We start from the raw sequence: 27,627 nt of genomic DNA on the forward strand, positions 1-27,627 counted from the left end.
CTAAATTGTATTAGATTATGTTAGCCATTTCTACACCTTGTAAGCTGTCAGTAGATGGGGAGGAAGAGCCCTAGCCTCTGAGAGGCTGCCTAAATATCAGTTGGTGCATTAGGAAAAAATAATGGAAACTACAACCCCCTGCCTAAGGATGCATGGGAAAATGGCTCTGCTGCAAATGGAGACACGCTGGGGTATGTGATGAGCTGAACCATATGCATTTCACTTCCTAGGAAAACGATCACCATTGCGTCCTGCCTCCATCCAGTGTCAAGCACTGCCCAAGAGCGCAAGTGAATGCTTTCCCTGTGAGAAAAACTAGCTATGAATGTATTCACTATTTCCAACCTGGAGCCAACTTTCCACCACCTGAATTTGCTTGCTTTGTGGGTTGTATACTATCTCTGATATTAATCTACACACACAAAATAAAGAGAGCAATTATGTTTCAGAAGTGAAAATCTGTCTATACAAAATGTAAATGAAAGACCCTGAGGATGCTGACTGTTTTGTTACATTAGTGAAGTTAATTGAAAGTTGATTTTAAATCTGTACATACATGCACACGAGGATATGCAATTTAAAAGTCTTAGGTTCTTAGATGCCTGGAGTAGTTAAAGCATCTCACTGAACTTAATGTGGTCACTTGTCACAGGGAAACGTTCTGCTGTGCTGTTCATGGGATACATGCATATTTATCTTCCCATCTCTGCTGTGATTACAACCACACTGACACCCGATTTTTACCCATATTGTAAGATCCCAAGGAGTCTCAGCTCAGGAGCATGCGACCCACCCGGGGTAACAGGAGATTACCTGTTAATCTCCTTTCTCTTTTAAAGCCAAAAATCACCAATTGGGGTGGGGGCAGGGTTGTCGAGTACTTTGGGCAGTTTGCTTTGTTCTTATAAGGGCTCATGTCCTGGTTACTGCCCCCCCCCCCTTTTCTTTTTAAAGATTGAGCAAGGTCAGGATATCTTAATCAGTAATTGTTAGCCATTTGGCTCCTGACTTCTAATCAGTTATTGCCCATTTGGCCCAGCAGTTTCCTGGGGGGAGGGAGGCATGGGTGCCGGACCTAGTCTGAGCCTGCTTTGCTTCTTTGTTCTTCAGACATTAATCGGTAGAAATGGCTAAAGCAAAAATGAGTTCCTCACCCACTGCTCAGACTCTCCCTATGCAAAACCTCCCATCTAGGAATCAGGCTAGATATTCATTTGTGCATGAGGGTGCACTTGGAGACTTAGCTTCTCATAGCTGTTTTCATATTAACCATCTGTCCCCCTAACTGTAAAGTCCTATATATTCTGAAATATAGTGTGTGTGGGGTATGGTTTATAAGAAACACAATAATTATCAGTCCGAAGCAGAACGCTAGCCTTCGGTGGAAATTAAATCACGTGTATCACATGAATCAATCCTTCCCATTCTGTATGATGATGACACACACTGATCTCAGAGTTTTACCATCTTTTATTTCTCTCAACATCCCAGGCTGCTGAATTTATGAGTCAGGAGCTAAGGGACATAAGCTGTAGGTTTTTTAGTTATATAATAGTGTGTGTGTGTGTGTGTGTGTGTGTGTGTGTGTGTGTGTGTGTGAGAGTAAATGTGTGTATAACTAGCTAACTTGCTAGCAAATGGGGTTGAAAATACCTTCTATTTTTTTTTTGTTTGTTCTTTTAAATTTCATTATGTAGAAATGTAAACTAATTTTTCCTAAATGAATGAATACATGGTTGCATAAAAATGGTGTCTGTTGTGTTGGTGAGTTTTCTTGTAGTCTATCTTTTGGGATGAACCCGGAAAAGGGACAGTTAGAGCCACAGATCACCCCATCACTCATCCAGTCTGGTGAAATCAATGCAAACCATGTGACTCCTCATCATAGGAATGAGTCAGGTGGAAGTCACAGAATCCTACGTTTGGTTCTGACGGCATTAACTCCAATTTTTTTCCCTTTTACTCATGAGGGCATTTGTATTATTATATGAACTTTAGAAAGAGTGAAGGCATGTCTGAGAGAATTTACTAGTTAGCAGTTGGTTGATGAGATGAGGGCCCTTTCTTCCTCTTCTCATGCTAAGCTTTACTCTCAGCACATCTTACTGCCATTCTCACTTGTTCACACTACAATTCTCCAGCTGTTAGAATTAGGATTAAAGTTGGATTTCCAGATTTTTTTACATACAGAAAAGAAACTTATCATGCAACTTTATAAGTGGCATCTTCTCCTTCCTATCTATCTGCCTATCCATCATCTACCCACCTATCTATCTATCTATCTATCTATCTATCTATCTATCTATCTATCTTTCTATCTATCATCTATCTATCTGTCTATCTATCCATCCATCATCTATCTATCTATCTATCTATCTATCTATCTATCTATCTATCTTTCTATCTATCATCTATCTATCTGTCTATCTATCCATCCATCATCTATCTATCTATCTATTTATCTATCTACCTACCTATCTACCGACCTACCTACATAACTACCTATGTGAAAATACCTTTTTATATACACTGAAATTGTAATTTAAAAATTTTAAACTCATTATTTGTGACAGTGACAATTCTCCAAGCTGTACATAGAGGAGGAACACAAGGATGAGTGCAATTTCTTCTCAAGTCATCGATATTCCTAGCTCTAATAAAAGTCCTCTAAGCCATGCAGATGATCTCCCAGGAGCCTTGTTAGTACTTTCCCATGACTTAGCTCACTATTCATTGCAGATTTGACCAGAAATTGGATTCTTGGTCCAATATAAGCCAATCACTTTGAAAGTAGAAATTGAGATTCTGACATAGTTCACTAGCCTCCATATTCAAATTGGATTGTAATACATAAATAATTTCAGGTACCATCGGACAGCCATGTTTGGAATGGGAAGTAGAGAAAGTTGGTGTTCAGAGAGAAAAATGGGCCAGAAGGGAAGATGGAAGCCAAGATGGTGAAGAGACCCTGCCTGGCTGCCCTCTGATGTTTTAGCTCCATGACTATCCTGAGACTGACTGCCCTATTCTAGTATGCAGCATGGTGTTCTAATTGAACAAACCCCTTCTGCTTCTTTCTCTTTTCTCAGCTCTCAGCACTGCAAATCTGCCTTTGCATCAGGCCATAGCAGTTCAGATTCAAACACCATGTAACAAACGGCACTCTGGAGCCAGAGCAATTTTCTCCTGATGTCAGCCTACGGACAGGGCAACTCACAGAGGTGCATCCCTGTAACTAAGACTGTTAGCAGAGCTTGAGATTCACTGGATCCCAATAACCCCTGAGTGTATAATAAATAGTAATGATTTATTGAAATAAACTAGCTTCCATAAGTATATAAAAGAAAGAAGTATTACAATACTATGTATTTTCTTTTCTTTTTCCTTTTCTTTTCTTTTCTTTTTGAGGCATGATCAAACTCTAGCCCAGGTTAATCTGGAACTTACCAAGTAGTCCAGACTGCCCTCCGACCTGCAGCAATCCACCTATCCTAGCCTCTTGTGGACTGGTGATTATATGTGTTTTAAAATACCGTTCACATTTGTTTATTTTTGATCAACCTAAAATTATGTTAACAAGTGATCCAGATGGCAATAATATTTTTAATATTTCAAAATATTTTCAGATTACAAAATTAAAAATTTATGAAAAAAGTGAATTGTCATTTAAACTTTCATAAGGTATCTTGTTAAATTTAAAGGAATATAAAACACTCATATTGAAGATATCAACTACCTACTAAAGTGGCATGTTTATGAACATCATAAGTTACTGCTCATGAAGAGCTTGCCGTGTGCTAAGAACTTTTCATGTATTTACCCTTTTGAACTTCCTCAAAATTTCATCAAGTAATTATTGTGCCGGTGTGACCCTGTGTTTTATGGCTTGCTCAAAACCCTGTAGTCAGGTAGTTGAACACAGGTGGATGGCTCCTGCTCTATACAGTTAGGATCAGAAAAGTGGATGAAGTAAAACTTCAGAAGAAATGAATTCTGGCTGGACACTGGCACAGGCCAATGGATCTCTTATGAGTTCAAAGCCAGCCTGATCCAGAAACTTTCAGGACAGCTGTTACTTGGTGAGACTTTTGTTTCAAAAGTGAACCAAACCAAGCAGTCAAGCAGTCCCCTAAAGAAAGAAACCACAGGAGAACAACTATCACCACCACCACCAAAATAAGGGCCCCGGGAGATGCTTGAGGGTTCAGAAAATATATTGTATGTGACCAAGAATAACCTTCTAAGTCAGAGGATTTAAATTAAAACCATGTGTAGTTATGATTATACATAATGATACCAATAACATGGTATTAAAACCATGTAGGCTACTGATGATTCTTACCGAGGGTTAGATGGAGAAGGTGGATTCATTTCTTTCTGATAGTGACGGCCCTGGTTCACAGGCTGAAAGAGACAAAAAACATCTGTGAGGCAGAAACCAATCAGCTCTGTGACCTATGTGCACCCCTTCACATTAATCCTCAGTTCTCATATTTTGATATCAACAGTTCTCTTTTTTTTTTGATATCTTATTTCTGATACCCCATCCTTTCCACAGCACAGGCAAATGCTCCGAGAGCCCCAGCAAATCATGGCGGTATAACCGACAAGTCGCTGGCGGTAAGGTTCAACAGCATCTGTGAAGCAAACAGAGGCCGCACAGTAGAGCTCTCCACGTGGAATCTTTCTGCTGTTGCTGTTTTCAGAGACAGCAGAAGAAAACAAGAGGAGCTCCTGTTGAAAGCACTGGCAATAACCAGAGACAGCAAAACATATTTATGTCTCAATTCCAGTAATTTGGCGATGATCACTTTAGTTGTCATGTGTGATAACTGTGAGCATTGATCAAAATGAGCTGACAAGCTGGTGTTAGTGAAATGGGGGCTCTCAACACCCCCAAAGTAAACCTTTCACCATTACTTGAAACAACTAAAAAACAGATAACACACAAACAAAACAAAAGACAAAGAAAAAAAAAACCCAAATGAATGCCAATAAAAACACTTGAGTTTTTTCCTTTCTGGGGAAGAAGTTCATTACAGCTAATGCTATTTTGAGAATAATTCTAAATATTTTCCTTATGTGCCTAACAATAATAAAATTCTAACATGAAAATCACCTTATTTTGGCCTTCTTATTTTACCAGACGTTGGCACCTGGCATACATTTGTGAATTGCATTCAGAACTCCTACTGCCAGAGGGGTTGTTAAGGTTTCCTTACCCCAGTGAGTAAACGTGGTCCCTCGGTGCAGAGCTCAAGCTAAGGTCAACAACTGTGGTGTGGTGTGGCTGTTGCTGTGGTGTTTCTGTGGTGTGATGTGACTGTGGTGTGGTGTGGCTGTTGCTTTGGTGTGGCTATGTGTGGTGTGTCTGTGTCTGTGGTGTGATGTGATGTTGTGTGGCTGTGGTATGGTGTGATGTGGTGTGTCTGTGGTGTGGTGTGGCTGTTGTTTGGGTGTGGCTGTGGTGTGGTGTGTCTGTGGTGTTCTGTGTCTGTGGTGTGGTATGGCTGTGATATGGTGTGATGTGGTGTGTCTGTGGTGTTGTGTGTCTGTGGTGTTGTGTGGCTGTGGTGTGGTGTGTCTGTGGTGTTCTGTGTCTGTGGTATGGTGTGGCTGTGGTATGGTGTGATGTGGTGTGTCTGTGGTGTGGTGTGGCTGTTGTTTGGGTGTGGCTGTGGTGTGGTGTGTCTGTGGTGTTCTGTGTCTGTGGTGTGGTATGGCTGTGATATGGTGTGATATGGTGTGTCTGTGGTGTTGTGTGTCTGTGGTGTGGTGTGGCTGTGGTTGTGGTGTGGCTGTGGTGCAGCTGTTGTGGCTGTACATAGAGAGCCTACCTTCCTCATTCCCCACGTAGTCCTTATTTTAAGGGTCCTAAAATACTAATACCACAGTCGGTGGGGGTTTGTAAAATGTGTTCCTTTCCTATGTGTACACTGCCCATGTGTAATCAACGCCACTCAGCCTGACACACAGTGCATTTCAGTGCTCTCAGACACTTTGGGGACTGAACGGCATCTCCTTCTCGGTAATCAGAAACAACACCTGGGAGAACAGTGGAAGGAAATAAGTCACAAGGCATAACTCATCTCACCAGAGAAATCAAACTTTCAGCAATTTGTGAGTCAAATTTAGTTGACAATTTAGGCTTTATTATTTCATAGCGAGAGACCAGCTCATGCTGGTTTGGGAAATTATTCTCAATAACGCAGTCATTGGTATTCACCCAGTGCTTTTGCAGCACCGAGGCCTCCGGGAAATGGACTTCTGCTTCTTTATTTCCACAGGCATTTCCAGAACGTTCTGGGTATTGCAGTTCGGATATTCAAGCAGATGTGCACCCCTGAAGTCTATGACCATTAGTTCTATGTGTACTCGAAGCCCGTGCTCCAGTGCCTGCTGTGTTGGTGACGCAGCCATTTGCACTGGGTGCACTGGCTCCTCCCCATCTCTGCTCATGTTGAGATACGAAACAGATGCAGTGATACAAGGGAGGAAGAAAGGCGCATCCAATAACGACTCACAAGTGCTTGGAAACACACAACAACAGCTTCTCAGAGAAGGAAACTTCATATGAAGAAGGACGGAGGCCAGAGACCGTCTGTGAAGTCAAATGTCATCAGGTGGGCTTTACGGGGCTGAAGGCATGCCAGCCCACACATGGTATCTTGCACTGAGGAACAGGTCACACATCCCTGCCGTTGCTCTTTACCTTATAAAGAAGGTCAGTTTGTGGTCTGCTCCTGAGCCAGGTCACAGGGTCCTTATGTGACCTTCCCTGCACCTTTGTCTCTCATAGTGAAGGAGCACAGGGAGAGGCCGATGGAAAGGCCCTGCTCAGCTCTCCCTTATCTCACCTTTATTAACGCACAGTTCTCCATGAGTTCCCACTCTGTCTAACCCAGCATGACAACATGCAAGTAGCCATTTCTCCTGGGAGATACTTGTGGAACCATTTCTCTGGGTCTTCATTTTTTATTTTTTTCTGTTTGGAGGCTCTTATGTCATGAAAAATGTAGGAAATTAATTTGTAGGCTTAAAAAACTGGAGTCTGCCTTTTGTTATAAATCCTCAGCCATGAATCTAGGGTAGGTAGTGAAGGGGGGACATTTTCCCTTCACTGAGTTTCTCTATATACATCAGTAAATTTGTTTTTAGGCAGGTGACGGTTTCTGCGATAGACAAATAAAATCAAGGTTTGATTTTAGGATTAAGCCTCACCCACAGAATACTCTAAGCAGATGCAAATGGCCATTGCTGATGCCTAGAAGTAACTACACCAACACCAGCGATGGCAGCAACTTACAGTGTCTACAAACAGCCACATCAGCAACAGTGGTGACTTACATTTACTGCACTTACTTCATGCTAATTCTTGAGAGGTTATCTCACTGGAGCCCCACAGCAGACTGTGGGCTGTTATAATTAACTCCATTTAGTAGAAGAGGACATTCAGCTACTAGTGTTAACCCAAGATCATGCCTGCCAGGGAATCGTGCAGCCAGAATTTGTACCCATCCAGTGAGGCTCCATCTCAACACCGCAACTTGGGAATCCATGCAGAATGCGGAACACAAGGCTTCTGAATAACAACCTGGCAGGGTCCATTCAGGATCCGCAGGGCAAAAGGAGTCCCGAGATGCAGTTCTTTTCTGAACCATAGGAGACTGTCCAATTTTTATAAATTAAAGCCACTTGACTTGACACTCAGAGCATGTCACTATATATTTAAAATTAAGGACAGTAAGTTTTAAGCACACTGATAAATGTGGGCCTGTGGTAGTTCAGACGTAACAGGCTGCACACACTCTGAGAATAAGGACCGTTCATATTGTGAGGTGACTTTCGTAGTGGCAGCCACACAACTCACACATATCCATATTTTCCCTGACAGCATAGAATTACTGTGACTCTAATGTGAGTTTTCTTGAGTCATTTCTAATTTCCTCTGATTTTATCTACAGCGCAGCGCAACCAAACCCCTACCTTCCTATTTTACCCGGATAAAAAACAAGCCCAGCATATCCTAAAGGAGCTGAGGAACTAATGAGTCTGTAGAGTAGAAGAAATTAAGACCCATTAGGTATGAAACACCTACAACGCACTCATGTAAAACGCAGAAGAGCGCCTGGCAGTGCAGGACTGTGCCCGTTTGGTGGCGCTGTTGCCATGCCTAGTACACGGAAGCTGTGCTCATAAAATTAACCACCGCCCAGAAGCTTTGATTTCCTATGATCAATTTGCTAGAAATGTTGAGGTAAGGGAGAGCAGGGAAGGCTAAATAAAAGAACAAGAGATAAGATAATCCTGCTCTGCTGAGAGGCTCAGACAATATTTTTATGTTGTTATGTAAAATCTATTGAAAATGGCAATAATATCGCAAGGTTAATCAAGGCCATAAATAACTTGTCTGAGAACCTCCACATATGCTTGGGGTTTTATTAAGTGAATTTTGCCTCATTTTTCTCCAAATATTATTCTCTGCAATCTGCCACACTGACGGATGCGTAGGATGAGCATTTAAATCCCCTTGCTCACTTTTTCTGAACTGGGAAGGCTTACATTTTATTAGGTCATGGTTGGGGATTTCTAATGTGAAGAAATGACAGCATTGAGACATCTACTCAGAGAACAGCACGTGCTTTTCTTGACTCCAAGTTCACGAAGGGACAGAAATAATTGTAGTAAAAAAATAAAATAAAAAAAGAGAAAACCACCAAAGGTGGTTAGCCAAGCTCTGTGGGACACACTGGGGATGCCAGTGTGGAAGCCCCACCAGACAAGCACAAGCTCCCTTTGCTTGTAGAGCCTCAGTCCATGTGCATGGCCCCAGGACTCCTGCAGAGCTCCAGGAGCCAATGAAAAGAGGCAGTGCTCTAGAAAACCCGAGGAAATTCCCGTGAGGGGCAGCAGGCTCCTATTTTGGCAACTTGGCTCATTTGCTGGGATAAGGCAACACGGACAGGCCCTTGGTGAATTCATTTTACAGGTGATCCTAGAAAATGAACAACATAGGACTTGGGCCCAGAACAGCTTTATATTCTTTTGGTGATCATATGAACCTATATTTGTGTGTGTGTGTGTGTGTGTGTGTGTGTGTGTGTGTGTATGTGTGTGTGTGTATGCTCACCACATCCTCACCATAAATGGAAAACTTTCATGTTTATTGCCAATCAAAATTAGAAACACAGTTACTTAAAAATTCATTATAACTCAGTCTTACTTCTCTTCCTGAGGCTGCCTAGAACCCAGTTTCTGAACAAATCTCACGAGGGTTATTCTTTCCAGAATACCTCTAAAATCGATTGCTTGTAGCCTGGTTTCCACAGAAGTTGTAAAGTATTGTTTGAATCGAATTTGGGTCTAAGTTAGAAACTTTGAAAAATTTGTCTGTCAAAGGCCAATGGATTTCTCCATAGGCTTGATTCATTTAGCTTAAGAAGGCCACAGAAGCCAATTTGTGAAGAGAAATATGGTTACATTTAATTACACTTTTAAAGGACTAATTTATTACATCTAAACACCTCTTAAACAGTACATACTGCCAGGGAATCAGAGCTGGTGGCAAACACAATAGCTGTTGTTGCTAATCACCGTTTTCTGTGCGGGCTCTCTAGCCCACTGCAGCTTTTGTGACAATCCTCCTATAAAGGCAGACACTGGGTGAGGCCTCACTAAATCCCCCTTTCATACAGTTGCTCACAAAACCTTGCTCAGAGGGAGAGCTTCTCTGGGCATATACTAAATGTTTATTATCAATATTTAACATAAGACATTGCATGTGCCACTCAAGATTTACTCAGGCAAGACAAAGCTGATGTTTATTTCGGAGCTGATGAAAACCAGATTACTTTAGAGTAAAAAGGAACTATTTAGTGTGCATGCTACTGATTGTTTCATTTCACTGGTGACTGACAAGCATCTGTGCTGGCTCGCATCAGGTTGTCTTTATGGGTCCTACACCCAGGCCTGCGGCCACTGCTAACAATGGATATTTAGTGCTGCTAAATGCCAGAGTTGAGCCTATTGACAAGGCAGAAGGCAGAAAGGACTTGAAGAGAGGGGCACTTATCTGACACCTCTGTAACTTACAGTCCTGCAATGAGTATAACACAATTTAAAAACAAACTCTTTAGGGGCAGGATCAGCAGGTAACAGTGCTTTCCAGAGCCTGACAACTGGGTTCAGTCAATCCCTGGGCCTGTCATGGCGGAGTCTCAAGTACTATGGGGGCCTAAAGAGAAGGGCATCTGGCAGGAGAGATGCTGCTCTCACCTCCACAGACTGAAGGCTGCCCCTTTCTGGACTCTGAAATTCCTTCCTCCCCTTTGTCTATATGGAAACTCCTCCCTGAGCTCTGACCCAAGTGTTGCTGTCTGACAGTGCACCTGGGACCTAGAGGCCATGTTGATATGGATTGCTCCCTCCTACCCTTTCCCACAGTTCTTTGCTTTACAGCCACTCATCCTGAATTACAGAGCTTCTGCGAAGATCCTAAGATGGGGACACGCTTTATCCCCAATATCCACCTAGTCTCTAACACACTGTTCTAAATAGGTTGCAGAATGAGTGAATGCAAGACAAATGAGCAAGTCTGGGATGGGAGGTCAGTCTTTATCTGGTCACAGAGGAAGATGGAGCCTTCACAGCAAGGCCTGGAGTAGAGCCACAGAAAGTCCTGGAGCTGTGTGGGGGACAATCCAGTGCCAGGTTCACCGATATCCTCACAGTGCAGCTATGGAACTGGAACTATATCTGATCTGAAAAGCTTGGAGGGAACCGTGGAGAGAAGGGAACAGTGAGGCTGGGGGCGTTTCTCAGAGTGCAGGGACCCCTCAGAGTGCAGGGACCGCTTTGTGCCAGACTCAGGGGCCACTGAAGATCTTTACATGGGAGGAGAGCAGATCTGGACTTTACAAAGATCCAGTGTGAAAAATGAGAAATGAAAATTTAAAGAAGATTCACTGTGTTTATGTTGTGCATGTCTGTTGTGAGCATGTGTGTGAACATCTACAGAGACCAGAGAGGATGTTGGATCCTTCAGAGGTGGAATTACACGTAGCTGTGAGCTGTCTGTTGTCGGTACAGCAAACTGAATTCTTAACATCTCAGCCATCTCTGACAACTAAGGTTTTCACTAAGTGCTTATTGTCTTTCAAATTCAGTACCAGATGCTCTACAAGGTGACAGGCTGGCCTTAACTCATGCCTAAGCCTATGGTACTTGGACCAGAGGCAAGGAGGTGAGGATATATGGGAAAACCAGACAAACTGCCCCATGCCAAGCCTGTGGTGTGTGGCAGTTAAGAAGCAAAGGGGTGGAAAGATGGCTTTTCAGCTAAGAGTGCTTGGTGCTCTTGCCAAAGACTTGGGTTTGGTTCCCGGCTTTTACATCATGATTTGCACCATTCACAGCTCCAGTTTCAGTGGAGCTGACACCCCCTCTTCTGACCTCTGAGAGTGCCAGGAATGTACCCGGTGAGGATTCATATATGCAGGCCAGGCACACAGGCACATACAATAACAATAAGTAAGTAAATAAAATCTTAGTAGAAAAAAAAATAGAAAAGCCTTAGAATCTGAAGACCCATGTGGACATGGGGGAAGAAAAACGCGGAAGCAGGGGAGATATCTCCCGGTCTTCTGGCTTGAGAGGCACTGGGGGTAACACCATTCATGGAGACAAAGAAACCTGCCATTTGGCTTCTCACCGTCTCCACACCTTTCCTCTGGAGCAAGGGAAGGCACAAGCTCTCAGAGCAGCCGAAACAATGCTTGTAAATTGCTCTAAACTCCGCGAGCAGCAGGATGCAGAGTTCATTACAGAATGCACTTTCTCATTTGTTCATAGTTCCCATAGTCAAGCCAACTGAGCTTGATGAAATGATAAACATATCCTATGAATACCAAAGGTAGGATTTTTCATTTGTTTTTCTGTCTAAAAAATAGACTTTCCAATTTCTCATTTGGTTGAATAGAGGGGTTATTAAATTCATTACTAATGGTGCTATTTTTGGCTGCGTGCTTTGAGAGCAGGGTATTTGTCATGCAGGAGACTTCTGTTATTTATTTATTTATTTATTTATTTTTGCCAGAACAGGACAGTGATGAGAACCCGGTATCCAAGGGCAACCAAGAGTTCAGTCTTCTCAGTCCATAAATAATCATTCCTCAGCTTGCCCTCTGTACTCCTGGTCTCCGAGCCACTTTCTGAGAAAATGGGTTCCATTCAGAGGCTGCCGTTCTTTCTCTAACTGGGGCTTAAATGACTGCTGGGAATAGTCTATAAAAAAGTACGGTTTCACTTCTGTAACTGACCCTTGTAATGTGTGCTCTGGTGAGAGGATGCTCTGTGGCCAAAGTCATGGGAAATACATACTTTTTAGCACCAAGGCTGCCTGGGAAGTTATGTGTATCCATGGCTGTGTCTAATGAAACCACACATTAAGCAGGAGAAAGCTGGAGGCAGGAAAGATGGAGACAAAGGGCCCCAAGGGAGCACTGGTGGCCGTTGTCTGCCTTCGGACCTCCTTGGAGACTTCTGGATTCATTGTCTATGATGACTTGCATGTTCGGAATCTCATCTTTCATTGGATGTCTATAACACCTACTTGACAAGCAACTCACACACCAAGATGCAGGAAGACAGCCACTTTTCAAGAGCAGCAGTGTTCTCACAGGAAGTGGACACGCTAATGGCAGCTGGAAGGCCTCAGGTAACACGTGACTACGAGCTAAGAGGCTCCTCAGACACACAATGTCTACAAAATTGTTGGGGGCCTGGAACAGCTGGCTCTAAGATAGAAGCAGATTGCAAAACAAATATTTATTAAATATATGAAACTTATCTTCTGTCTACTACATTTGAACTTAATATTTATGTAGGTTTTAAACATAACTTAAAAATTGTAAGGATTTATTAATTTTTTTATGTGTTTGAGTGTTTTGTCTGCAAGTTTTCTGGTGCTTATGGAGGTCAGAAGAGGGCATAGGATTACCTTGGAACTGAAATTACCATATGGGTGCTAAAAACCAAACAAGAACAGTAAGAACTTTTAAATGATAAACTGTCTCCCCAGGCCCTAATTTAAGTTTTTATTATGGGAACTGTTATTATTTCCATTTGGCCCCTAAATAAGTAGGCGAGAGTTGGTCAGGAACCTATGTTGGCATCAAGGAAGTCAGAGTTACCCTCTTGCTATTTTAGTTGGGATTATGAGACAACATGGCTTTTGTTTATGAAGGCGTCTTGGTGCTGGGGACAGAGGCCAGGATGTTGTATGTGCTAGGCAAGGACCAGACCACCGTGCTACATTCATAGCTATATAGAAGCCTGAGTCAAATTTACTTGATCTCTCCTTGCTAGGCCATGGTGGTACTAATGTGTTCGAACATGCGGACATGTGGCAATGTCAGCCAATAAAAATATTATCTGCAGCTCCGAACACACCCCTCAAACACAGGGAGGAGTCAGTCAGTGAACATCAGTGCACACACAGGTTCCTTTCTGCTCTTGCCCGTAAGCAGTATTTACTACGTCTGAGGACTGTGAGTTCGTGAGTGAATGAATTAATCCCATTATTGTGGGAGTGAGTTCTTGACAAGACTCACTGAGCCCCTTTCCACTAGTATGTTTCAGCTCCCCATGCCTGCTCCACTTTCCCTGCCATGGGACAATGCATAAAACCCTGGACTTTTCAGCCTTCAGAACTGAACAAATTAGATCTTTGTATTTATTAATGACCGGGTTCTCATCTATTGTTCAGAACAAAAGAGAACCAAGGCAATCATCATACACACATTGCCAAGAGGGTAGGAGACAGTCTAAGATGCATCTTCTGCTATCTGCCCCGCCCCCAAACGCCTATTTCAGAATCTCTACATGTGTCTCAAGTCAGTGGCTCAGCTTTGGCTCTACTTCCCCAGGTAAGTCTGGACTTGGTCCTTCTGAAGGCAAGGAAAGAGATGAAAAGTGCAGGACTCACAGGTGGGAGACAAGAGTTCCATGTGGTGGTGTCGTCACTGCTGGTACTGATGCTGACATTACAGTTGTCCACCTGGGATGCGCTCAGGCCGGGGGCAGCCCCAGTGTCCTCCAGGTCTTCATTCTGCTGCCGCCTGAGGCTTGCCAGCATCTGTAGCTCAGACTCGCTCATCCGGCTGGGTTGATAGTTTCTCCAGTTGTATTCCTGACCCGGAAAGAGACAGAGATGACAGAGAATTGTGGTTTCAATTTGATGAGCTATCAACAAGTGTGACTGCTGCCCTACCTTCAACTGAGGCCCAAATGTCCTCATGACCCCATGAGAGGCTGCTGGATTTACCCACCTAATCCTTGCTCCTAGCACACAGCCACATTGCCTTCACAAGGGACCTCAAAAGCATCAACCTGGCATCTGCCTTAGTTTGCTTGTGAATGCTGCTCTCCTCGGGCTGCCTCGCTCACTAACTGATATGACTCTTCCTGGGGAGGCCTTTTCCGACAATAACAAATGGGGGCCAGCTCCTCGGTTATGTTCTCTTAGGATTTGAAAGTTGTGACTTTAGCATTTGTCTCAATGGTAGCTGTCTAACTAAGTGCCCTGCGACTGACTAGTAGGCCATGAGTGCTGCGCAGGTTGCTGCCATCCCGGCCTGCCTCCGGCTGGATTCCCACAGCGAAGATTTACAGGTATTTAACTTCAGGGCCGAAACTCAAAGCAGTGTTTAATGAAATTAATTTATCTGTTTACTACTGAAAGGGTTTCCCATAGCCCAGGCTGGTCTCAAAGTCACTGAAATCCTTAGTTGAGCCTTGAGTGCTCAGGTTGCAGGAGCAAGTCACCACAGCCAACTTAAAGGATCTGTAAAGAGAAACTCCATTTCTAGACAAAAGCCCCCAGCTTATATATATGGTATATGCTCAGCCCAGGTAGTGGCACTATTAGAAGGTATGGCCTTTTCGGAGTAGGCATGGTACTGTGGGTGTGGGCTTTAAGACCCTCACCCTAGCCACTCGGAAGGAGTATTCTGCTAGAAGCCTTCAGATGAAGATGTAGAACTCTCAACTCCTGAACTATGCCAGGATGTCCCCCCTACCCCCACCTTAATGATAGTGGACTGAACCTCTGACCCTGTAAGCCAGCCCTAGTTAGATGTTGCTCCTTTGAAGAGTTACCTTGGTTGTGGTATCTCTTCACAGCAGTAAAACCCTAATTAAGACATAAGGTAATGGATAGATTTTACCACTGTACTCAGATCCTAACACAAATATACATTATTTCTTCTTTTAATTATTAAAAATTATGATTTTTTAGCTTGTGTATGTGTGTGTGTGCATGTGTGTGCATGCATATGTGTATGTGTGCATGTATACCCACAAGTGAGTAATGTGAAAGTCAAAGGACAACTAGCAAGAGTGAGTTCTCTCCTTTTACCATGAGTCAAGAGATCAAACTCAGGTTGTCAGGCTGGGCAGCCAGTGCCTTTACCTGCTGAGCCACTTTGACAGCACATAAATCTTACTTCAATGTACAAGGACAGGACTTCGTATATGAAAACTTGGGCACATTTTGTTTTCTTTCCTGTGGCTTAAACATGACTGAAAACTTGGCCTTATATATGAGCAATGTACTTTATACTCATCTAATACATAACTTAAAGTAATTTTAAAATTTCCTGGCATATCTGGAAATATTCTTTATAGTCACAAGGACTTCCTTTCTTTTCTGTTACTATTTTTTTTAAATTGGATATTCTCTGTATTTACATTTCAGATGTTATTCCCTTCCTCTAATCCATCCCCTTCCCCCTCCCATTGCCTTTATGAAGGTGCTCCCTCTCCCAACCACCCTCTCCCCTGTCGATGTCTTGGCATTCCCTTACACTGCGTAAATGAGCCTTTGCTGGACCAAAGGTCTCTCCTCCCACTGATGTCAGACAATGCCATCCTCTGCTGTGTATGCATCTGAAGCCATGGGTCTCTCCATGTGTGCTCATTGGTTGGTGTTTTAGTCCCTGGGAGCTGTGGTGGGTTTGGTTATTTCACAAGGACTTGCTATGACACATGAGAATATTCAGATCTTCCCATGGAGACCTTTACTTATTTTCTTGCAGGACACTTTGAGTTAGCTACTGCTTTTTCTTTTTTAGTATTTTGTGAAAAATATAATCCTGAAAATAATTCTTGGAGTTACCAGAACACCAGATGATTTTTTTTCTTTTTGTTCCACCCTTGTTATTTTATTCTGTTGGATATTTATGATACTATAGACCCAGTGAAAACATCCTTCCTTCCTTCCTTCCTTTCTTCTTTCCTTTCTTTTTTATTAGATACTCTGTATTTACATTTGAGATGTAAACACTCCCGCCCAGCTCCCATCCCATCTCCCCCTCCAGTTATATTCACAAAGGTGCACTCCCTTCTGAATCCCCTCTCCACCCCATTGCCTTGGCATTCCCCTACATTGGGACTACGTGCCCTCCCTGGACCAAAGGCCTCTTCTCACACTGCTGTCTTCAGCTACATATGCAACTGAGTCAATAGGCCTCTCAAAGTGCACACAGTGGTTGGTGTTTTACTCGTTTCGGAGGGTTTGGTTGGTTGCTAATGTAGTCAGAGACTGCCATCTCCATAACTTGAAGTTTTCAAATATTGCTGTTTGATAATATGACGAGAAGACTTTCTGGGGTGTTGTTGGGAACCTCAAATAAATCCTTACTCAGGGCTCCAGAAGAGCATGCTTCTCATATATGTAATAACTTTTTAAGATGTTATGGAAATGCTTTGTATGTCCTTGGTCATGTCTATACCTGTCATAACAAAAACTCACATCTCACAGTTTTCTCGTTGATTTATAGAACATCTTACACGCCGAGGGCAGCATTGCTTGCCGTCCCTGTCCCTGTCACAGCCATTTCCTGGCGCATCATCTTGCTTTTCATTCTGTTCACAGATACAGAACTCTCTCCTCCTGTTAAAACTGAATACATTTTCACCACAAATACAGTAACTTCTTATCATGCCACAAGTAGGACATCACTGTCTCGTATGTTCCTTTTCTCCCTCACCTAAGATGCCCTTCCCCCTCTCACAGCTCTTCCCACCCCAGACCCTTCTAACACCATGGCTGAGAGTAAACATGGAGTATTTGTCCTTCTATCCGACTTATTTTGCTTAATATAACAATCTCCAGTTCTGCCAATTTCCCTGCAATTGTCACAACTTATTTTCTTAAGGTTGAATAAAATTTTATTGTTTATATGTGCCGCCTTCTATTTACCCATTCACCTTTGATGGCTACCCAGGCTTTTGTGAGCAGAACAGCATCAGACACTAGTGTAAGAGTATCTACATACACTAAGAAGCTTTGATTATGTCCTCAGGATCACACCCAGAACATAGGGCAGATTTTAGTTCTGAGAGGAACTTTCACACTAAGCCCCACAGTGGCTGGTCTGGTTTACATTCCTGCTAGCAGTGTGTAAGGGTGTTTGCTTATTTTCACAATGATGGCCATTCTGATAAAGTAAAATAGATTCTTAACAAAGCTTTAATTTGATTTCTCCTGATAGCTAAAGTTATTAAACATACTTTCAACTATTTATTGCTACGTGTGTTCTTCTTTTGAGGACCCTCAGCTCCTTTACTGAATAGATGATTTGTTTCCTGCTGTTTAAGGTTTTGTAATTTTCTATATATTTTAGATGTTAATTTCAGGCGTGATGTGTGATTGGCTAAAACATTCCTTCTCTTCTTCTGTAGGCTGTTTCTTCACTCTGCTGAGGTTTCCTTGCTCTTTCTCATTTCCTATGGCACCGAGGTGCATCTTTAGACTATTTGAGATGCTCAGACTTTTAAATGCAAGTACTCACAGGTATAAACATTCCTCTTAGAACCAGCTTCCTCACAATACAAGGGCTGGTAATTGTGCTTGAATTTTCATTGGAGTTTAAGGATTTGAAAGCGTCCACTGACTTCTTCAGTGATTCACTGGATCTACACTGCACAAAGAGGTCTCTGCTGGTCTTCGTGAGCTTTGCCTTCTCACTGAGCTCTAGTTTCATTCTGTTATGACCTGATAATATGCAAGGAGCCATTTTAATCCTTTTGAATTTGTTTGGGTTTACTTTGTGATCTAGAATGTGATTTATTTTAGAGCAAGTTCATGACCTTCCAAGAAAGTGTATATTCTCTGTATGTTAGGTCCATTTTATCTATGGTATAGTTTACCTGATGTGACTGTTGAAATTTAGCTGCCCATCTAAAGACGAGTGAGGGACTCCAGAGGTGTCCACTATCACTGCATCCCGACATCCTCACCTTTATCCTCATTGGTCTTTGTTTTAGGAAGTTAAGAAAAAAGTCCCAAATTTGGCTTCCACATATTTACAATTATTATGTCTTCTTGATGGATTATTTCTGTTGTTAGAGTGTAGGAACATTAATGAGCATTTAAGAAGCTTTGGGAAAAAATATCACAAGCCAAACAACATTTACATTCCAATGAAAAACCACTAAAAAAGCAAATCTTTCAAAGTCACAAGAAATAGTCAGGGTAACAGTAAGCACTTGGCAATGTGACCAGCATCACTGTCAGGAGATGTACGCACCTCACTTACAGTTACATAAAAAGTGGTTACAACTGTCAAACCCTGTACACCCTGCTGGGCGGGACTTTTATGGGGTGGCTAATCTGGAAAAAGAAGTTTATAGTTTCTCAAAATGTTAAGCATAGAGAGCTCATGAGATCCAAAAATCCATGCCTGAACACATACAATGGGAATCAAAAATTCACATTTCCTTACACACACACACACACACACACACACGTGCCTGTACGTCATACAGAAAAACAAACCAACACAAGATTTTGTACACAGATGTCATAGCAGCACTGTTCCAAATAGCCAAAAGGTGAAAATAGCCAAATGTCCATCAACTAACAAATGAAATTTTATTTATCCATTTTATATCATGTGACTCAGTCATAAGAGGTAATAAAAATCTATTACACCCAAGTCCACAGGACCTTGAAAACATTATGTTACATGAAAGCAGCCACATCTAGAGGCCACATATCATGTTATTCCATTATCTGATGAGTCCAGGGTAGGCAAATACATAGACATGAAAAGTAGACTAAAATGTCAGAAGCTGAGAAAAGGAACACAGGTGGAAGGGATACTCTGCAACTAGGTCACCATGGAGGTTACAGAATGTATTAAAATTCCTGGATTGTCTACCTTAAACACGTGATTTTAATGGTATATAAACTGCTGCAATTAAAAAACAGCTCAGTTACCAGAGGTGATGTGAACCCCTGCTTAACTTTGGGTGCAGCAGTGAACAGCTGACATGCTGTCCTGCCTTTCAAGTTGTGGATCTGAACATGCCAGTGTGTCACAGCACCGTGTCAAGTCATGATCTGACATGTCAGTGTGTCACAGCACCGTGTCAAGTCATGATCTGACATGTCAGTGTGTCACAGCACCGTGTCAAGTCATGATCTGAACATGCCAGTGTGTCACAGCACCGTGTCAAGTCATGATCTGAACATGCCAGTGTGTCACAGCACCATGTCAAGTCATGATCTGACATGTCAGTGTGTCACAGCACCGTGTCAAGTCATGATCTGACATGTCAGTGTGTCATACCAGCATGTCACTTGGCTAATACGTGCTTTTACAATGGAAAACAATACTTTAAATTTTCAATATTTCTTTAACAAGTTGGTATGTACTTAGTATGACAGATTCATGTATCCATTCTGTTTATTTAATTCACAGCCTGTACTGTGCCAGAATAGCAACCCTGAGTGTTGAGAAGCAAACGAGAGTTTGAGGTAGAGACTCTGTCAGACAGATCTAAAGCCTGGCCGTAGTTTTGACATTTCCAGCTACCACCGAGGACATCATCTGTTTCTTCATGCCTCAGTTTCTTCATCAGAGGAGGCCACAGTAAACTTATGGGAAATTTATGGGCTTAGTAGTACATAGATACTGTCAGTGCACAAACAGCACACAAACTAGTGAAGTTCACCATATTTTGCATTTGAAAAAACTGCAGTTTGGTTCTCTTAAATCTACCAAAAAGCTCAGGTGCCAAAAACGAGATCCTAACCCGTGTGTGTGTGTGTGTGTGTGTGTGTGTGTGTGCCAGTGCATGCATGCTATGGGGTATGTGTAGAGGCTGGAGGACTTGTAGAGAGGGTTTTCCTGTTACCTTAATAATGGATTCTGGGCACTGAACTCAGAAATCCAAATTTGTGCAGCAAGTGCATTTCCCCACTAAGCCCTCTTCCTGTTCCCAGAAGTACAACTTTTGAGAGGTGGGCTACTGAATGGTCCCAGGCCATCCTGGTCATGCTGTAAAGGGCATTAGAGAGATTCTTCCTTCTCTTTCCCAACATGTACATGAAGTTTTGCCATGTTCTGCTGTTGTATGTGCTGTCCACAGGCCCCCAGACAACAGGCCCAACCATTCATGGACTGAAAACTTGAAACTGTGAGCCAAAATAAATCCCTTTTTTTCTTTAAAAGCTGATTATCATGTCTATATGCTATTGTCATAACTAATACATGTGCTTTCATGAATAACTATATTAAAATTAAGTATGACATAAAACAAAAGATAGAAATTAATGTGGTTGAGATTTAAAAATTGAGGAGAGTTTAAACCTTGGGTTTAAATGGGTTAAATCCAATGGGTTGTCTTTGGAATACATCCCTGCAGGACCTCAGTGTTGACAATCAAGTTTTGTAGTCCATTGTTGCTGTTCCCTTCCATCATTTTCTGTTGCTGAGAGGACTGGGATAGTCAAGAAATACAGCATGAGTGACTACTGTTAACTGTTCAGCAGAATTAAAGGATGTCTCACTTAAGTCCAAGGTGACACTGATGGTTAATTAAGTTTGCTTACAGTGGAATTGGTAGTCCTTAGTAAGATCTTTCCACCATGGGCAGTATGAAGCCAGGTTGGAAAATACCTGCCTGGACTACCACAGTAATCTAGTGTAAATAAAGTAGATGGTATGATTCATCCACAAGTGCTTTCTGAGACTCCTTTCCAAGTTAGGCTCTTGCACATTAAACTTGCTTAAAATTCTTGTATTCTCATGATTTTATTTCATAAGGAAATGAACTGCCATCTGGAAGGGGCACAGAGAAGGAAGCAGCTTCTCCCAAGGTTATAGACAGAGCAACTAGTGGCAGACAGGTAATTAACTTAGTTCTCCAAGACAATTTTGATTTGCAACTTTTAAGCCATTTAAAAATCACAAGAAAAACCAAATCAAAAGATTTCCTTATGTTTTAATGTTGTGAATTTCACATCATGAACCCCAATTTCACTCACCTCCCTTCGCCATACCTGCTCTCTACCTTTGCAACCTCCCCTTCAATAAAGTAAAACATCTCCCATGGAAGCTGTAGTGTCACAGTGTGTCCCATAGCATATTCTTTTGTCCAGGCCTCTTTGCTTGTCGATGCCCATTGCACTGAGTCACTGGTCAGTACGAGGCCTCTGGCTTCTGATACATTATCAACACTGGACCATCTCTGGGACTCCTCTCAGACATCCTGTTATTGCCCTGCCCATGGGACTCTTGTAGTGTTGGATCTGTAGGACTGGCTCCTTTATGTACCCCTGCAGTTCCTTAATGGGGTAGATGTTGGGGCAGGACAATTTAAAGCCCTGGATCTGGGCCTGAGAAGTATCTGAGCTGGTTAGCTCACCAGCTCTCCTACCCTGGCCTGGTGGACCAGATAATACTACAGGCAGTAAAGGACAGAGTCGGCCCTCCCCCTCTCATGTCCCTAGGCTGCCTAGGCAGTGTCCAGGGCCCACTGCTTGCAATGGTGTCCATTTTGGGCCTTTACAATGTGATACTCAGTATATTCCAATCCTCAGGCCAAAAATGCAAATCAAGCCAGAAGTCAAGCAGATCACGTTCATGGAAAACTTTTAAATAGATGAGAAAGTAACACTTCCACATTACTGTTTTAGGAATGAATTAGTACTGACCTAAGGTAACAGGGATGCGGATAGCTATAATTAAAAAAACTGCTTTCTCTGTTCCAGTCAGGTTTCAGTAAAAGTCTAAAATGTGACCAAAGGATAAATTAATAGTTCCTAAACAAATATTACCCCTTTGCCTAGTAAAACTGATAACAAACAATGTTTCATACACACAGGAAAACTATGCAACCATGAGTGAAATCATTAGAGATATATAGTGGGACAATAGTCACAGCACAGTGACAAGAACGGGCAGTAACAGAACACAGGAGGACTGCTGAGGTCTTACTGCTTTTTTTTCCTTAACTATGACTTTGTTCAGACTGCGGCCATGACTGATGCTCCTGGGTACCACAATGATGGAGTCCAAGGTTTAAAAGTGAATCTCTGGCAACTCAGCACAGCAATTCTATATCAGCCTAAGTAGAGAGTAGGTGGCATTCTCAAACTTATGTTTGCCGCAGTTTTGCAGCTGTAGTTAGAGTTTTGGGGTCCTACGGATAGCAAGGAGAGTATGAGGGCCATTCTTCTGAGTTAACGTCAATTGGCATTTTCATTCGGGGATTCACTTACTTTCCACCAGGCTTGCAACAAAGTTTAGTTCCTGACAATAACCGGTGGTATGCTGGCATCAATGGGAGAGATTGCTCTGATTCACTGGGGACACAGGACTAATGACACACACGAGGAGCAAGCAGGAAGCTCAAGTGAAAACGTGCAGTACTACATGCTCAGTCACCCTACTTACTCATACTTTATATGGTATTTTGCAGTCTATGTCTACTACACAAGGGGAAAATTGAAACTTAAAGACCAAGCCATGGTAAATCCTAGAACACTTGGCTGTGTGTAGAGGACACACAGCTCACACAACATAAACCACAATATAGTAGTGCAAAATAACCAACTTCTCAGAGTCTAGTGTATTTTTTTGTCAATGATAATCACAGATCTCTGTGTAACAAGAGCCAGTGTCACTGAATATCTGCCACAGTCCAACACCTTTCAGCACCATGTCAATACTCACAACAACCCTGCATTCCATATACACCTCACCTAAAAAGAAATCAGAAAAGAAATTCTTGGGTAATTAAACTCAAATTTCATTTCTTTGGAGGAGATAGGCAATATTTAGTATAACTCATGTGCCTGTCCTTTTTGGAAGGAGAGCCACAAAGCAAGCTTTAAATATTTTTTATATAGATGTGCTGTTTGTAGAGTGTAGCGTAACCCATGATCCACAGAAACACACTTTCATACATTTTCTTTGTTCATCAACTTGCTAATTCACAGAAAGAATTCTGACAATTATCGCTGGATTCTTTTTATTAACCTTTCAGTGAGTTGGAAACTGATTTCTAATTTTCCAGCAGCTATCTTTTGAGTTCAAGGTACTTTCTGAGCCTAATAATTAAATATGCATTAGAAGGAATGTGGCAGAGTCAAGCATAAGAGGTCTTGTATTCAAGGGTATGAGTATATTCAAGGTGACAGTAGCCTTGGACATGGGACAAGCAGAGCAGCCTTCAATAAATGATATTAAACCTTTCTTTAGGGAACTGAGGCATTTAAGTAACTAAGGTTACTGAGTATTATAGAAATGGAAAGAGCAGAATAGGCAATGTGAAGTTTGGGGTGTGAAGATGGAACTTCTCAGTGGGACTAACCTGTGCACTTACTTTCAATAGAAGTCACGTTGCTGCCTGAACTGTTATGGAACTAGTTACGGCGAGCTCTCAGGTCTCCCCCACTACTTCCTCTCTCCTTCTTTCTCTCCCCCTCCCCCCCTCTGTGTGTGTGTGTACATGAGTGTTGGCACTTGTACACAAATCTTTTAAAGTTTTCTTTTATGTGGAAGTTAGAAACTAATGTAAAAGTCTTTCTCGATTCGATGGTTCTCCACCTTATACACTGAGGCAGGACCTCTCACTTGGACTCAAAACTTCCTGATCCAGCTGGTCTAACTAACCAGCTTGCTCCAGAGACCTTTTGTCTCCTAATGCTGGGATTTCAGACAGGCCCTACACGCACAGAGCATTTACACTCCAGTGCTTATGCTCGCATGGCAAGCTCTTCACCAGACCTGTCTCAACGTTTGAAAGCACGAAATCTCAGCTCCTCATGACAGTAGCAGGCAGTGTTCACCACCAAGCTGCCCACTAACAGACACCAGAGTGTCTGAATGACTTCTACTGTTCTACAACAATGCTACCCAAATTATAGTCTATCCCTCAGCTTTTCATTACTTCATGTGACGTCTGCTCTAGAGAATTGGGCGTTACAACTAAACTAGACACTGGACATGATAAATCATGAGACCCAAACCATTCTGTAGCACCAGTAGGATTTGGGATTAAATATTTATTCTAAAGAGGGCATAGAGGCTAGGATCAGGCTCCTCTGCTAATTCATACATCTATGGACAACACAAATGCTACTCAATCCATGGATTCTGTAGTTTCAACAATAAACTTTGACAAATTGTAGCTAAAGACCTTGCCTTTTGGGGGATAGGAAAGGGTAGAATTCTGATAAAACACAGATATCAGACTGCTCATGAAAGCTATTAAGTAGTGGGAATCTTCAATATGATTCAGACCCTGGACTGTAAAATGCTGCCAGTTTTGCCACAATTTAACTCTGTTCATCGACTTTGAAGCTACTTCCAGTTTAGCCCTGGGAACAGGGCAGGTGCACAGAAGGTGGGGGAATACAAAGAATCCCCACTCCTGTTTCCAAATAGTTCCTAGAAGGACACGTGAATTCACTCTATGGAGAGCTCATTCAACTACAGAATGCAAGAAGCCTCTGCCCTGCACAGCAGCCACTTACCAAACGGTCACTGCAATTAGTCTTGAAACCTCGTTAATGTGCAAAGCTTTCACATTTCCTTAGAATGCCAGAAGTAGTGATTTCCATACACTGAGCAGTCTTCTACAATGGCCCATTGGATTATGGGACAGATGCTTTATACATACTATTTTATTTCATAGTCAAAACAATGCCATGGAGAAGCATTATCTCCCCCTAAGCCCTGGTCTTCAGATGAGGTAGGTAAGGCTGAAGATATAAACCACAAGTCCAAGGTCTCAAAGGAAGAGTGTCACACAGCCTCTTGCAGGTCTGTCTGACTTGAGTTAGTGCTCTGGGCCACCATATCCATGGCTCTTGACTTATCTGCTTAGAAGGAAGGAAATACAGGTAGGCTTGACGAAGTGCTCTGTTTGGAGAAGCCTGTTGCCAGGTGGCTGCAGGGCAGCATGAGGCCAATGGGCACCTGTGATGGAACTGTTAGTAGCTGAGTCACCTCTAAGTGAACCTGTACAGTAGGGCCAGGGAAGTAAACATATGTCCAACGTGCAGGAACCTGATCTTGGAGCAGGTGCTGGGAACAACGCAGTACTGTTGTGCATGAAGCAAGCAAGGGCTCAGAAACACATTTCCAAATTCTTTAAACAATTGAGGTGCTGCTGGCAAAACAGCTGCAAATGGCATATTCCAGAGGCAAATTCAAAGAGAGACAGATGGCTTCCCTTGGAATAAAGAGTATTATATAACTTAGGAAGTGTGGAACTTTATATAACTGGAATAAGGCATTTAAAACTTAAAACTAATTTTAAAATTAATTTTTCACTAAGCATGGAGAGCAAAAAATTACATCGACTTTTATTACTTTTTAATAAATATGGTGATATCTATTTTCTGTTCTAATGCTGAGCTGAAAGATATGAGGGAGACCACGAATCTAATCCCTTTACGTGTTATGCTAAATGGTGTGAAAATTAACTAAAGAACAATATACCTAGATTAAACAAAGCCTAAAATACATTGAAAAATATTCTCCTATAATTGAGTTTTGAGATTAAAAAATGGAGATCTGAAGATTAAAGTAAAAAAGAATTTGAGTTATGTATAATTCTTTGCCCCAAGAAAAGCACCTGAAGTTGTACTCTGACCCTTGGTCTTTCTTATGAAGATGAGCCGTGTTTAATCAGCCCCCTCCCCCACCCCGAGCTCCTACACACTTAATCTCTTCACAGGATATGCACTGCACCAGGAGCTTCTAAGGCAGTTAGATAAGTCTATTAGTTTGTTTGTTTAAACATGCATAGAACGACAGTGCTGGTTTAAAACGGTTCATTCATAATGGCTTGAATGCAATTGTATATACAGAGAAGTTTAATTACCAGCTATCTACGTGACTGCAATATTACCCAAGGGCTGCACTTCTTTCTTAATTAAAAATATTTGAGCTTCATATTAAAGAACTCTATTAAAATATGAATAAAACATTGCAAAGGAGAAGTTTACCAAGCACTCAGCAAATCAATTTCAGAAAACATTCCTAAGAGTAGTACCTTTCTGAGTTGAGGGCTACAGACAGCTCTCTCTCTCCCTCCATCCCTCCATCCCTCCTTCTCTTTCTCTCTCTCTCTCTCTCTCTTCCTCCCTCTCTCCCTCTCTTTCCCTTCCCCCTCTCCCTCTCTTTCCCTTCCCCCTCTCCCTCCCTCCCTCCCTCCCTCCCTCCCTCCCTCCCTCCCTCCCTCCCTATCTCTCTCTCCCCCTCCCCAACCCCCTAGTACAATAGCCTTTAACTTCCCTCTGCCATCAAGTGGCTTCCCACTTGGTAAGAGTGTGGTTTTCAGTGGGATGTCTGCCCATAACTCCAGGTGGTAGGGTCTTGAGGCTAAGTTAATGGTTGAACTCCATAGCAGAACCACAGGGCTGTCTAGGTTCTCAACTTCTTTTTTTTCTCATTCTTACAACTTTATTAAAAAACAGAGGAATACATATACATATTTTTAAAGGCATTTTGGCATAACACTATATAAATATTTTTTGTTAGTACTTAATTCTTTTAGAGGGTTGATAGCATGCATTGAAATCCCACTAGTTACCATAAGCATAAAGTACATGTAGGACAGAAGATAACATGGAAACAGATTTCTTGTTGAGTATAAATTAAACATAATGATCTTTGAATACCAAAAATTACCACAAGGCTATATTCTTGGATTATCAGCGATTGTAAGGTCCAGGTGTACCATACTCTGAGAGGGTGCTATACACTTATTTATTTATTTATTTTGGCCTTTGTTTTTCTTGAGCTTCATATAGCCTGTGAGTTGTTTCTGGGATGTTCAGAGCTTTCTGGGGTTAGTATCCAATTATCAGTGACTGCATATTATGTCTGTTCTTCTGTGACTGGGTTACCTCACTCAGGATGATACTCTCTAGCTGCATCCATTTTCTTAGAAATTTCATAAAGTCATTGTTTCTAATAGCTGAGTAGTACTCAAGCACCCAGATGCCCTTCAGTAGATGAATGGATACAAAAATTGTGGTACATTTACACAATGGTTCTCAACTTCTTAACCCAATGCCATCCTCAATTCTACCCTTTTCCTCTTCCACATAATATGTTAATATTAGTTCCATACCTCAAACATTTGTCTACTGCCTGCCTTCATCATGACTCTGAATTAGCAGCAAAGTACCTTGTTCTGCCCCTGCCCACTGTATTTATTTTTATCTAGATACTTACGGTTGTCCTTGGGATCGAGGCTGCCCTCCTTCACAAACACGAATGCTCTCACCTCATCCTCTAATGTGTCTTTTGATCGTACTGC

General features: G+C 42.1%; 1 protein-coding gene across 1 annotated transcript in view; it reads right to left on the bottom strand.

Moving 5' to 3' along the window:
• CFAP20DC (CFAP20 domain containing) overlaps positions 1–27,627 on the bottom strand; it is a gene marked incomplete at both ends in the record, with an annotated part of 221,166 nt that overhangs the window by 40,594 nt on the left and 152,945 nt on the right. Inside the window, 2 exons of the mRNA XM_080926402.1 lie at positions 4,343–4,404; positions 13,985–14,188. Coding sequence (XP_080782528.1) covers positions 4,343–4,404; positions 13,985–14,188 — 266 coding nt within the window. The remainder of the gene's footprint in view (positions 1–4,342; positions 4,405–13,984; positions 14,189–27,627) is intronic.

The sequence above is a fragment of the Micromys minutus genome (genome assembly GCF_963924665.1).
Source record: "Micromys minutus genome assembly, chromosome: 12".
NCBI lineage: Eukaryota > Metazoa > Chordata > Mammalia > Rodentia > Muridae > Micromys > Micromys minutus.